The sequence below is a fragment of the Oryctolagus cuniculus genome, chromosome 6, assembly GCF_051225735.1.
Source record: "Oryctolagus cuniculus isolate XC-2025 breed Fujian yellow rabbit chromosome 6, ASM5122573v1, whole genome shotgun sequence".
In the NCBI taxonomy this organism is placed as follows: Eukaryota; Metazoa; Chordata; class Mammalia; order Lagomorpha; family Leporidae; genus Oryctolagus; species Oryctolagus cuniculus.
Genome location: NC_142872.1, coordinates 156,909,024 through 156,923,432, shown reverse-complemented (window position 1 = coordinate 156,923,432; position 14,409 = coordinate 156,909,024). Strand labels below are relative to the sequence as shown.

Genomic DNA, 14,409 nt, shown 5'->3' with positions numbered 1-14,409 from the left:
TGTAATTTGCATTGTACAGATCTTTGACATCCGTGGTTAAATTTATTCCAAGGTATTGGATTTTCTTGTAGCTATCATGAATGGGATTGATCTGAGATGCTCAATCTCAGCCTTGGCATTGCCTGTTTATACAAAGGCTGTTGGTTTTTGTGTATTGATTTTATATCCTGCTACTTTACCAAACTGTTCTATGAGTTCCAGTAGTCTCTTGGTGGAGTCTTTTTGATCCCTTATATATAGAATCATGTCATCTGCAAATAGGGATAGTTTTACTTCCTCTTTCCAAATTTGAATCTCTGATTTATTTTTCTTGCCTAATGGCTCTGGCTAAATCTTCCAGGACTATATTGAGTAGGAATGGTGATAGTAGGCGTCTTTGGTTCAAATTCTCAGTGAGAATGCTTCCAACTTGTCCCCATTCAATAGCATTCTGGCCGCGGATTTTGTCATAAATTGACTTGAGGAATGTTCTTTTTATACCCAGTGTGCTTATTTTTCATCATGAAAGGGTGTTGTATAAGATTGCTTTAGAGGAGGTTCGTCACTTCTGACTTGCCCTTTTCCTCACAGTTGCAGGACACCCCCGTGTTAGTCTCTGGTGTGTTCAGGGTTATATTGCCCTGCTTAAGGAACTGCACCTCTAATCTTTGGAGATTTTCTTGTGGTGAGGTTTCCCTCTGTTCTGAGCTGCTATGGGTCTGCACAGAGCCCTACCTACTGGAGCCTGGCTCACTTCTCAATGGTGGAGGGAGCGGGCTCAAGTTTTCAATATTCAGGACTTTTCCTTGTTGTACAGCTTGTATGTTAGGGAAGAAATTCTTCTGAAATGTTGTCCTCATACTTGCATGGGGGGGTGTGGTGAGGTGGCCCCCACTATTGATGGGCGTTTGTACAGAAGACAAAGGTGGCAGTCCCCTGCTTACATTTGAAAATGTAAGCAAGGGGCTCTGAACCCACTTGGGAGAACTGGAAGAAGCTCCTAGATCCTGGCTTCAGACCGGTGCATCTCCAGCCACTGCAGCCATCTGGGGAATGAATCAATGGATGGAAGACCTTTCTCTCTCTCATTCTGCCTCTGCCTCTCTGAAACTCTGCCTTTTTTTTTTTTTTTTTTTTTTTTTTTTTTTTTTTTTGGACAGGCAGAGTGGACAGTGAGAGAGAGAGACAGAGAGAAAGGTCTTCCTTTGACGTTGGTTCACCTTCCAATGGCCACCGCGGCCCGCGCGCTGCGGCCGGCGCACCACGCTGATCCGAAAGCAGGAGCCAGGTGCTTCTCTTGGTCTCCCATGGGGTGCAGGGCCCAAGCACTTGGGCCATCCTCCACTGCACTCCCTGGCCACAGCAGAGAGCTGGCCTGGAAGAGGGGCAACCGGGACAGAATCCGGCACCCCGACCGGGACTAGAACCCCGTGTGCCGGCGCTGTAGGCAGAGGATTAGCTTATTGAGCTGCGGTGCCGGCCTATAACGCTGCCTTTCAAATAAATAAATAAATCTTTAAAAAAAAAAGGAAGGAAGGAAGGAAGGAAGGAAGGAAGGAAGGAAGGAAGGAAAAGTAAACCAACAAACAGGCTCCTCCCAGCCAGCTGCAGGTGGGGGTAGGGGCGGTGGGCACGGGGCATTCATTCCTCTATACTATTTCTTTTTACCTGCATGGAACTTCAAAAGCAATTCACCAAGCTTTCCCTCCCACTGCTATCCGCAGCTCCGAGGACCCTGGATTTCCCATCTCACCTGGTCTGCTAGGTGCTGGCACTGGTGCTGACCTGCCGGTGCAGTCCTCCACTGTTTCCCTTTCTCATTTGCTCTTCCATCCTTGATTTGCCCAGTCTGTGTTGCTCTCCTGGGCTTTCCACTGCGAATTGCCTGGCTCAATCTCCAGAGTGTATCTTCTCTCCTTTTAACTATCTGTTTTGCCCCGCGTGACTCCGATTGTCCTGTTGCTATACTGCCATCCTGGGACCCCTTTGCAAGAATAGGGATTTAGAATACAGTTTCTCAAATTCCTTGTAGACAAAAACTAGAGAATTTTAACTTGTGGGCATGAGATGAGTGAAAAAGAAAATATAGGAGCAATATACTACATTTTTATGGTGTTGAATTTATTTAGGTAAAGAAAGTTCATTTATTTTAAGACTATGTCCTTTTACATTTTTGGTGTTAAAAATGCCCTTGCTTTTGTAAAGTGATAAGGGTAGCAAATACTATTTTGTTGTTTTCGATTTAGATTAATTATTGTTTGGGATTTAAATTAATTGTCTTTGATTTGATGGTTGTTTTAGATTTAGATTAATTGTCCATACTTCCTTCACAAGTGTTTTTAATTTATCTTACAATAGGCCCTCAGTTCCTCTGATGTTTTTAAAAGAGTTCCATGGACTCCAAAAATCTGGGCTCTGCCTGCACCAGTGGGCAAAGTTATTCTCTAAGTTCCATTCTGATCATACTACTCTAGAGCTCTTAGCAGAAACAAATGAAGGTTGTGCGCTTCTTTTATTCTTATTGTCAGTTCACTTGCAAAATTAGTTGTAATCAAAGAGCCAACAGCCAAGAACTCCAGACTCCTAAAAATAATCCTGGCATGGCTTTTGTGCTCTCGCAGAGTTGTAAAGATTGCATCTGTGCCCATTTGGGAAGGTTAGTAAAGCCCTGGAAATCTTATTCAGACAAAGAAACACCTGAGACAGTTATAATTCTCCTTATCCCACTTAATGTTTATTTTATATTAAGAGAATTATTGATCCACTCTTATCCAAACACAGTCTTTTACAGTTTGGCACTACAGGGGTGGCAACCGTACTTTCCTCTCAATGGGATCTTTTCTATCAACAATTTGCCATCTCCTCCCTTGGGACTGTGCTTTCCCCAGGAGAAACCCCTTCCACCCTGCTCCACCCATCAAACCACAGGTCCCTAGGATATCACATATAGAAGGCATCTCTGAAGTCATCCAGTGGCAACTAACCATCCAAGGAAACTCACCTACATGAGAGCAGAGATAGGTATGTGATAGAGCAAGAATTCCATGTCGGCATCACCAAGGGAAGCAGCATTAATTTAGCCCCCCAACTGCCACACCTTCCTCATGAAGCCATCACGTGCATGATCTGATTTATTCCTCTGAGTCACAGAATGAGGCAGGTCCTATTATTATCCTATTTGACAGATGGAGTAACTGACACTAAGAGGTTGAGTAATTTGCTGAAAGGCACAACACAAAGATAGGTAATTGAAAGGGGTAATTGAAGAAATTTATTTCTGTAGTGTGATTCCTAAGTAAGTGCTGTTAGCCCCATGCTACACAACTTCGTATTCTCTTTCCTCTAAAACCTTAAACATCTAGCCATTTCCCACACAATATCAAAGGATGCCCCATTTCCTTGATACTTGTTGCTCTTTGAGATTTTCTAAGAATCATCTGAGATGTCGTCAAGCAGTTCATGGAAAATTCATGCTAGGAAAAGACCAAGCAGAGATTTCAAAAATTTTTGCAACAAAATTAACATTTTAGTATCATTTTTCCATGAACTGTTTGAAGTTTCCTTATATACTTATGATTGGGAATCTATCAAACTAACTTTTGTGTCCTGATTCTTACCTATGAAATGAAGAAATCAATTATATCTACCTCACGCAGCTGTTGTTAAGATTAGTTCTGTTTAATGTATAGCACAAAGGAGGTAATATTATTAATCATCTTGTTAAATGATTTATTTATTTATTTAAAGGAGTTACAGAGAGAGAGAGGGAGGGAGAGATTTTCCATCCACTGATTCACTCACCAAATGACCTCAACTGCCAAGGTTGAGTCAGGAGGCTGGAGCTTTAACTGTATTTCTCACATGGGTAGTCGGGCCCAAATACTGAGGCCATACTTCGCTGCTTTTCCCAGGTCATTATCAGGGGACTGAACTGGAGGGGGAGCAGCCAGACCACAAACCAGTGCCCATACGGACGCCGGCTTCACAGGCAGCAGATTTACCTGCTATACCATAATATGGGCCCCATTATCAATCACTGTTGTATCAGGAACCATGTTTATCTTATCACAGATGCCCGGTTGATGGGGTTTTTTTCAATAATCAAGCAAATTAATTTTTATAATGCATAAAATGTATAAGATACAGTAGCATCTCTTAGAGTGCCAATATCCTAGTTGGGAAGGAACCTAAATCAGACTTGAAGTAATAGGAATTGCCAAATGATTTATCGTTTGAACTGCTTATTACAGAAAAAAAGACTGCTAAAAGCTGTTCATTCCCAGTTGAGTTCTGAGAAAAACATCTCCAGGTATCAGATTCATAGGGAAAAACTTGGAACATTCTTTTCTGGGACTATCCAAGTGATGGGTGTACAGGTCATGTAGCTAATCAATGCAGAGTTTGGATATGGTCATGTGTCTGCTCAGCTCAAAATTCATTTTTCCATTATTCTTCCCTACTTCTGAGCCATCCAAACCCCAATTTAAGATGCACGCCTTATTTCCTGAGAAGATGATACAAGTACGTATCACAGGAGATGTTGCTGATCCCAAGGGGCATACTACCTGACCCTGCTTGCTTCTTGCTAAAGCCTCTCTGAGGAATTGGACCAGGCCTGGTGCTGTGACGTAGTGGGTAAAACCATCGCCTGCAGTGCCAGCATCCCATTTGGGCTCTGGTTCAAGACCTGGCTGCTCTACTTCTGATCCGGCTCTATGCAATGGCCTGGGAAAGCAGTAGAAGATGGATCAAGTCCTTGGGCCTCTGCACCCTTGTGGGAGGGCCAGAAGAAGCTCCTGGCTTCAGATTGGCACGGCGTCTGCCCTTGTGGACATTTGGGGAGTGAACCAGCAGGTGGAAGACCTCTCTCTCTGTCTCTTGCTCTTGTTATTCCTCTCTGTAACTCTGCCTTTCAAATAAATAAATAAATATTTTTTAAGAAAAGAATTTGTGCTACTTTTGACACAGTCCTGTCATCCTCACTCTGTTCATTCTAGGAGCATCACTGCCTTCGTATTAAAATCCTGGGAGACTGCTACTACTGTGTTTCCGGACTGCCTGAGCCCCGCCAGGACCATGCCCACTGCTGTGTTGAAATGGGCCTCAGCATGATCAAAACCATCAGGTAATTTGTAATTTCTTCAATGTGAACTGGGCTTTCAATATGCATGATGACTAAAACTCACTTCCTCATCTACCCTTTGTAGTAAACCAAATGCATCATGAAAGGTAGATCCCCTTAACGTATTTCACAAAAGCTATTTGCCCGTTAGTTCTGTCATAGAAACCAATGAGCCTATTAGTTTCATCTCTAATTCTAACTCACTTTATGCCATGAGTTGGTATAATAAATGTCCTCATGGGGTTACAACAAAGAACAAGACGAAGACTGTCCTTTCCTTCAGGGGGTTACAGTGTAGAAGCAAAGATGAACGCATAGACAACTCCAATGTTGTGCAATAGGTTTTGTGACAAATCAAACCTAGGTTCTTTGGGAGGAATAGGTGAAGAATAGATGATTCAGCCAAGGATGTTGGTGAAGCTTTTATGGAGTAGAGATGTCTAAGCTGTTTTCCTAAAAGGTGAGTAGACATCAGCAGTGATCTAGAGGTAGAGTGGGCAGATTTGAGAAGAGAGTGGATGAATGAAGAATCAGGATGTGATACAATGGTAGCTTATGAGACCTGGGCTGGAAACAGTGATATGGATGAACTATGGGTTGGAGTATCCAGGACCTACAGGGCTCTACCAGTCATGTTAAGGAGTCACACATTGCAATAAGGCAAATAGAAAATCATTAAAGGGCTTACACCAGGATTCGCTTCACGGGTATATGGCAAGTATTTTGGGCTTAGCTTGCATATATGGTGAATAGCAGCTTAATCAAAATGAGAGAATTTATCGAGACTAAGAACTCTGGGACCTAAACTGTGTGTGGCTTTCAGATAGAAGCTCAGTTCTGTCTTACTCCTTTTGAAATTTCAAAATAGTGACAGAGATCTAAATGTCATCTTCACACAACCACAACAAAGGCATTAACAAGAAGATACAAGAACAGAAATGTCTTCATTTTGAAATATATACCCACAAACACACATACATACAAGTATTTAAATTTTTTATGGAAAAACTGTATCGATATCTTGACGTAAAACAATTTAGAAATCCATGTTTAGTTTTTTCACAATGCACACTTCTCATGAACTTTTTGAAGACTTGTCAGTGTGTGTGTGTGTGTGTGTGTGCGTGCGCATGCTCGTGCAGAGAGAGACAGAGAGATCTTCCACTCTGGTTACTCACCAAATGCCAACAACAATTGGCACCAAGCCAAGCTGAAGCTAGGAGCCCTGAATTCCGGGTATATCTCCCACAAGAGTGTCAGGGACTCAAGTAGCTGAGCCATCACATATTGTCATCCAGTGAGCACGTTAGCAGGAAACTGGGTTGAAAGCACAGTCAGGACTTGAACCAAGTGAACCTATGTAAGCTACAGGAATCAGAAATGGCAGCTCATCTACGGTGCCACATTCCTACCTTGTAATAATATTTTGATGAGCTGTTAGTAATAGGGATATAACATCCAATTAATGAAATAGAAACACTCAAAAGCCATTTCAAGCTAAGTTCTCTTTGTGAACTTTTGCTGGACTCTGCACCCAAATACATAGAGTATTCAGTTGGTTGAAAACAATGGTTACAATAAAGAAGCAACAAGAGTTCATCAGACCGGGCTTAGGTGCTTAGGAAGGTGGGGAATCAGGAAGAACCAAGGGCCACGGTTCTTGCTGTCTTACGGTCAAAACCTGGGATCCCTTCTTTGTCTTGGCAGGATCATATTTTAATATTTTCATTCAAATGAGAAAGAATTCGGTGTTAAGAAGACAAAAACACTCATTTATGGGATACCTAGTATAATTCTAAGTATTATCTATATAAGTTTTTCAGCCCTGTTCTGGGCCACTACACTAGTCCTGAGTTGCCCAGATAGGTGACAGGGGATCCAGAATAATTCTATCTGCATCCACACTCCTGTACAAACTGTTAGATCACTGTTCTAGTGTTGGGCAGAGACCTTTCCTTTAACAGAAATAATGTGACTATAGAGAAAGCAGCCTATCTTTAGAAAATGACATATATGTTAGAAAAATAAACAGTTTTAAGTCTGTGCATCCCATATTTCCTCATGGAAAGGAAAATCTTTGAATAGCAATTCCACAGTTCTCATGCCCCATTCAAAGGATACCTCTGAAAGTCTCCCACTAAGCCAAGAAGAGAATTCAGGTGTTAAGCAGGTGAGATGAACTTATGGTATTTTTCTATAAGACACATGATTAAAACTAAGCCTTCACCACCTCTGTGACCACGTAGGATGATGAGTAAAGAGATTAAAAATGTCCACTGCACGATTTTCCTGTCTTCTGTAAAGTTGGAAGAATTCTCTCCTTTAAACACTATGGAGAGAGGATCCTAAAGATTCCAACCATGAGTTTCCTTTTGGCCAGCCATTGGTAAATGGAAAAGGTGGTAGATGTTTTACACTGCTAATTTGGACACATGGGTATTTTCCCATGAAAACTAAAATTAACTGTAATAATGTGTTAACTGGTTTTGAGGAAAGTAATGGGACTGATATCCAGAAGCCTGGATATCCTTACAGCTAATTAGGAACCCGAACCTTATTCTATCAATCAATAGGTCAGTCAATAAATGCATGTTGAGCTCTACCACGTGCCAAACACTGTACAATGCCCTGAAAATAGAGTGATGATCTTGTCACTCAGGGTTCCTTCCTTATGGGTGTCCATTAAGGAGATCACTGGATTTTTTGGCACATAATCAGGAAATCAGGTCAGGTGGTGGCTCTGAAGTCTCTGACAGTTGTGAAAATTGAGTTGGTAACACAAAAAAAATAAGGTGCTACACTTTCCACAGACTTTCAATAGGAATTTGTATAGTAACTGCAAGCATAAGAATTGCTGCAGAGATGTCATTGCAAAATAAATGAATATCTACTATGAAAATGCTTTAAGATACCTACGGCAATATAATTTATATTCCTGGAGAGAACCTGGTCCCCCTGACCATTTTATCCAATCAAAGTCTTTCTTCTTGTGTGTTGGAATTGGGGAGTAAGAAGTGAAATTTAGAATATTGAAATGACTCCAGGGCTTTCTTGTTTAAAATTTTTAAGGAATTTATGAATACCTAAGATTCTCAGCAAAACAGGTCACAGCAAATGAATGATAATTACTACAGCACAATTTCATGAATTCTTATGTTGATGTGATATTAATACAAAGAACAGATTCAATGACATATCCTCGTCACTAGGCCCCAGAAACATCTATAATTTCCTTGCCTGGGTAAGAGTTATCATTTTTACACAAATGACAAGCAGACACTCAAAATGACCCTGGTCCTTCACTCACTGACATTCCAAATGTGTAACAAAAGTACTCTATGAATCAGACACATGAGGACAGAGTGTCAAAGTTCAGAAAGGCCAAGGTTGGCTGCTATTAGAGTACCAGCACGTTTCAAAGTGAGCAAGGAGAAGAACAAGATGATGCAGCAGGACATCATCCCATACACACAGAGAAATATCAATTTAAGTGACCATCCACACAGAAAAATAACTTCATTAAGCTGAAGAAACCAAAAAAGAAATCGCAGTGTGTAGTTATAGCACAAAAACAAGAAAAGACATATTTGAGAGCAAAAAGGACAATAGTTATACAACATACACATCATTCTTCTACCAACTCCTGGGTAGCACAGTAGAGAAAGATATTGTATCCTTGGGATAGAGAGAGAAGTAAGCTGACAACTTTACCTTGGACTCCAACACTAGGCCTGCCACAGAAAATCCCAGAAGATTCCCAGTCAAATATTCCAGGATGATACTTATGGACTTAGCCTTAGACCTGCCCTGATGCAAGGAATAACCACAAAGCCTCAGCTGTCAGGCTTAGTGATGAGTTCAGTCCCTGGTATGCACCACCTCTGACATCATATTTTCAGGTTTTCTCTGGACAGTGCTCAGCAGTAGGAAGGCTTCAGTGGCCCCTGGATTCTGGTTTTCAAAGCAAAAACAGTCTTTGAAGACTGGAATAAGTACCTACTTTTTCAAACTCATGTATATCAATGCATGACCACAAGGACTACAGACAACTAGGAAACCAAATAGTCTCCAAATAAACAAAATAAGGTTCCAATGACTAACCCTAAACAAATAGAGACCTAGTAACTGCCTGACACAAAATTCAGAATAGCTGTATTAAGAAAGCTGAGCAAACTTGAAGAAAACATACAGGAACAATTCAATGAACGAAGGTAAATGATGTTATTAAAATTAAAATCTTAATAGAATGAGATAAAATTAAATAAGTGAAAAAGAAGTCCTGAAGCTGAAAAATACAATGAATGAAAATATACAATGGACAGCATGAACAGCAAAATTGGTCAGGCGAAAGAAATAATAAACTATAAGATTTTGTGAAAATATAATGTAAGAGGAGAAAAATGGAATGAAAAGGAATAAAGAAAGCTTACAGGATTTATGGGAGAAATTTAAACATACATGCATAAATGAATCATAAGGTATCAAAAAACAGAAAAAGGAAATAGAGGTAGAAAGCATTACAAATATTAAGAATGTGGAAACTATCCAGGTACAGGAATGCCAAAAATCTCTAATAAGATTCAATACAAATGAGTATACCTCAAGACATATCATAATCAAACTGTTAAAAATCTAAGAAAGTGAGAAGATACCAGAGGTAGAGAGAGAAAGGAAGCAAAAAGCATATAGAGAGTTCAAATAAGGTTAGCAACAGACTTCAGTATAAACCTTACAGGCCAAGAAAGAGTGGAAGGACAAATTCAAAGAGCTGAATTTTAAAAACCAACAGTCAATAATTATTTTTTTTATTTTTTAAAAATGCTTTATTTTGAAATACAAATACAGGAAATTATTTTCTAACAGCTTTTTGAGGTGCAAATGACATCACATTACTTTTTTTTTTTTTTAACTAGTGAAGTTGTCCTTCAGAAATGAAGGGGAGATACTGTCCCAGATAAACAAAGTTAAAAGAATTCAACCTCACTAGAGCTATGTTATAAGAAATACTAAAAGCAATTCTTCAAGCTGACAGAATAGGACAAAAATATCTGAAGGTATAAAACTCAATGATAAAAATAAGCACATAGTCAAATTCAAAATATTCTAATATTATAATACAGTGGTGGTGTTAAAATTATTTATATACTCTGTATAAAGGTTAAATGGCAAAATTAATAATAATAATAAAAATGAAAACATGGGGGGGTGATGCTGTGGCATAGCGGGTAAAGCTGCCACCTGCAGTGCCGGCATCCTATATGGGCACCCGTTTGAGTCCCGGCTGCTCCACTTCCGATCCAGCTCTCTGCTATGGCCTGGGAAAGCAGTAGAAGATGGCCCAAGTCCTTGAGCCCCTGAATCCATGTGGGAGACCCAGAAGAAGCTCCTGGCTCCTGGCTTCAGATTGGCACAGCTCCGGCCACTTTGGCCAACTGGGGAGTGAACCAGCAATGGAAGACCTCTCTCTCTCTCTCTCTCTCTCTCTGCCTCTCCTTCTCTCTCTCTGTAACTCTTACTTTCAAGTAAATAAATAAATAGATCTTAAAAAAAAGAAAATATGGAAAAAGATATTCCATGCAAATATAAGCCAAAAGAGACAAGGAATAACTTTATTTATATCACATTAATTAGACTTTAAATCTAAAACTGTAAAAAGAAACATAGAAGGCAAATACATAGTTATAAAGCAACAGAACATAATTATCTCAAGTATATACACCCAACATCAGAGCACCTAAATATGTAAAGCAAATATTAGCAGATATGAAGGGAAGGATAGATTGCAATAATACAATAATCGTAAAGAATTTCAACACCCCATTTTAAACAATGGGTAAATCAATCAGGCAGAGTATCCATAATAAAATATAAGACTTAAATTACATTTTATATCACCTGGATCTAATATATATTTACAGAATATTTCATCCAACAGCTGTGAAAAAACCTCCAAAGGATATTTTCCATATGTTCAGGTGTAGAACACAAAGCAAATTTTGACAAATGTTAAAAGATTGAAATCATATCAAGTATATTTTGTAACCCCAATTGTATAAAACTAGAACTCATAAGAGAGTATTATAAGCAATTATGCAATAGCAAATTGAATAATATAGGAGAAATTCACAAATTATTTGAGACATACAACCTACCAAGAATAATTCATGGAGAACTAGACAATTTTAACATTTCAATAACAAGTGAGAAGATTGAGTCAGTTATAAAAATCCCCCCTCCCCCCAAAAAAAGAAAAGCTTAGGACCAGATGATATTTTCACTGCTGAATTATATCAAACATCTGGGGAAGAAATAACAAAAATTTTTGTCAAGCTCTTCTGAAATATTTAAGAGAACAGTTTACTTCCTAACTCATTTCATGCATCCAACATCACCCTGATATGAAAACTCTACAAAGACACAGAAACAAAGAAAATTATACACCAGCATCACTGATGAACAAAAATACAAAGATCCTCAACAAAATACTAGCAAACAATTAAATAGCAAATCAAAAATACTTTGCATGATTATCAAGTAAGATTCATACTAGGGATGCAAGGAAGCTTCAACACAGATAAATCAGTAAATGTGATACATTACCTTAATGGAATAAAAAGCAAAAATCACACAATAATTTTAATAGATGCTGAATGCATTTGATAAAATTCAAATTCCTTCATGATTAAAAGAATTCTCAACAAAATAAGTATGGAAGAAAAGTACCTCAACACGATGAAGGTGACATGTGACATACACATAGCAAACATCAGTCAATATGGAAAAATTCAAATGTTTCTAAATCCAAGAAAGACACATACCAAATCTTACCACCTATACTCAATACAGTATTGGATGTCTGAGCCAGAGCAGATAACCATGAGAAATAAATCAAAGTCATCCAAATCAAAAAAGAAGAAGTAAGTTATCTCTGTTTGCAAACAACAAATATATATTTAGAAAATACTCTATTAATAAATAGACTATTAGAACTAACAAAAATAAATAATTAAATTTGCAGGATAAAAAAATCGACATAGAAAAAATCAGCAACATTTCTGTGCACTGACCATGAAATATTTTAAAAACAAAACAAGAAAATAATTTCATTTACAATAGCAAAAAAAAAGAGGAAAATTTACAAATACAAAAAAGGGGGAAAAAAACTTAGGAACAAATTTAACTAAGATGGTAAAATATCTAAAGCTATAAATCAATGAAGTAAGAAACTGAGGATGACACAAATAAATCAAAAGACATCCCATGTTCATGGGATTGGAAGAATTAATATTGTAAAAATGTCCATACCACCTAAAGCAATCTAAAGGCTCAAAACAATCTCTATTAAAATACCAAGGACTACCTTCAAAGAAATAGAAAAAAAATCTGAAATTTAAGTAGAATCATGAAAGACCACAAGTAGCTAAAGCATTCTTGAGAAGAACAAAGCAGAAGTCATAATACTACCTAACTTCAAAATATATCACAAACCTTTAGTAACCAAAACAGCATGAGTTTGGCCAAAGAATAGACATATAGACCAATGGAACAGGAAATAAATCCCAGAGATAAATTCACACATTTACATTCAACTGATTATTGCCAAAGGAATCAAAATCACAAAAAATGGAAGAGAAAGTCTCTTCAATAAATGATGCTGGGGAAATTGATAGTCAAATATAGAAGAAAGAAAATAAGTCCTATCCCTTGCCATATACAAAAATTAATTCAAAATGCCATAAATACTTAAATGTAAGACCTGAAACTACTAAAAGAAAACAGGGGTGAAAAAGATGTATGACACTGATCTGGATAATGACTTATTGGATATGACCCCAAGCGCACAACTAGCAGGAATAAAAATAAACAAGTGGAACTACATCATACTAAAAAGATTCTTCACAAGGAGATGGACAATCAACAGAGTAAAGAGACAATCTACAAGATAGGAGAATATACTTGCAATTTGTGTATCTGACAAGGGGTTAAAAACCAGAATATATATTGAACTCAAGCAGCTCTATGGCAAGAAAAGAAGCAACCTAAATAAAAATGAGCGAGGAACCTTCATTGACATTTCTCCACAAAAAATATACTAATGGATCATAGATATATGAAAAAATGTTCAACATCACTAGACATCAGAGAAATGCAAATTAAAATCATAATGAAATATCACCTCAAGCCTGTTAGAATGGTTATAATCAAAAAGACAAAAAGTAATGAGTTGGCAAAGGATGTGGTTTAAAGGAAACACTTGTACTTCTTTGGCGGGAATATAAATTAATATCACTACTATGTAAAATAACATAGGTGTTCCTCAAAAACCCAAAAATAGGTTTAATATAATCCAGCAATCTCACTACTGGATAAATTTCCAAAGGGAATGAAATCAGTATGAGAAAGAGATATTTATTTGTACTCCTATGTATATTGTAGCACTATTCACAATAGCCAAGGTACAAAATCAATCTAAGTATCTACCAATAGATGAATATATAAATAAAATGAAGTACATATATGTAATGGAATACTATTATGACATAAAGGAAGGAAATCACATCATTTGTGACAATATAAATAAACCTGGAGGACATTATGTTAATTGAAACAAGCCAGGAATAGAAAAACAAATATTGCAAGTTCTCAGTTGTATGTGGAATCTAAAAGTTGATCTCATTAAATGGAGAGTAGAATGGTGGTTACCAGGTACTGAGCTGATTGGAAGGTTGTTGCTGAGAAGATGTTGGTCAAAGGATATGGAATTTTAGTTAGACTGGAGGAATGAGTTCAGGAATTATCTGTGCAACGTGGTGACTATAGTTAGTCCTATATTTGAAAAATGCTAAGCTGATTAGTATTTTAGAGTGTTCTCATCACAGAAATGATAAGTACGTGTTAATTTGCTACATTTAGTCATTCCAGAATGTATATAAACTTCAAAACATCCATTTGTACATGGTAAATGAAATTTAGTCAATGTAAATGTATATATATGTAAAATAATTTTCAAAATGCAAAGTAGGCAAGAGTCAAAACAACTGAAAGTAGGAGCTTCAAGGAAATTGGTTTTCCATCAATTTATCTCTGACTGAGTTATGTACAAAGTAGCACTTCTTAAAATTTTATTGAATGCATACAAATTTCATGCATTTCATATGTTCAGATTTAAGAGCATATTAATTCTTCCCACCCTACCCTCCCTCCCACCCAAATTCCCACCCTTCTACATCCTCCCTCTCCTATTCCCACTCCTAATTTTTTTACAAAGATTTATTTTCTGTTTACTTTATACTCATAAGATTTACCCT

General features: G+C 37.8%; 1 protein-coding gene across 5 annotated transcripts in view; it reads left to right on the top strand.

Moving 5' to 3' along the window:
- The window catches only part of ADCY8 (adenylate cyclase 8), a 250,150-nt gene that overhangs the window by 111,524 nt on the left and 124,217 nt on the right, over positions 1-14,409 (top strand). For all 5 annotated transcript variants that reach the window (XM_089335713.1, XM_051844023.3, XM_051844024.3 and 2 more), the window contains exon 5: positions 4,977-5,104. In XM_089335713.1, coding sequence (XP_089191839.1) covers positions 4,977-5,104 — 128 coding nt within the window. The remainder of the gene's footprint in view (positions 1-4,976; positions 5,105-14,409) is intronic.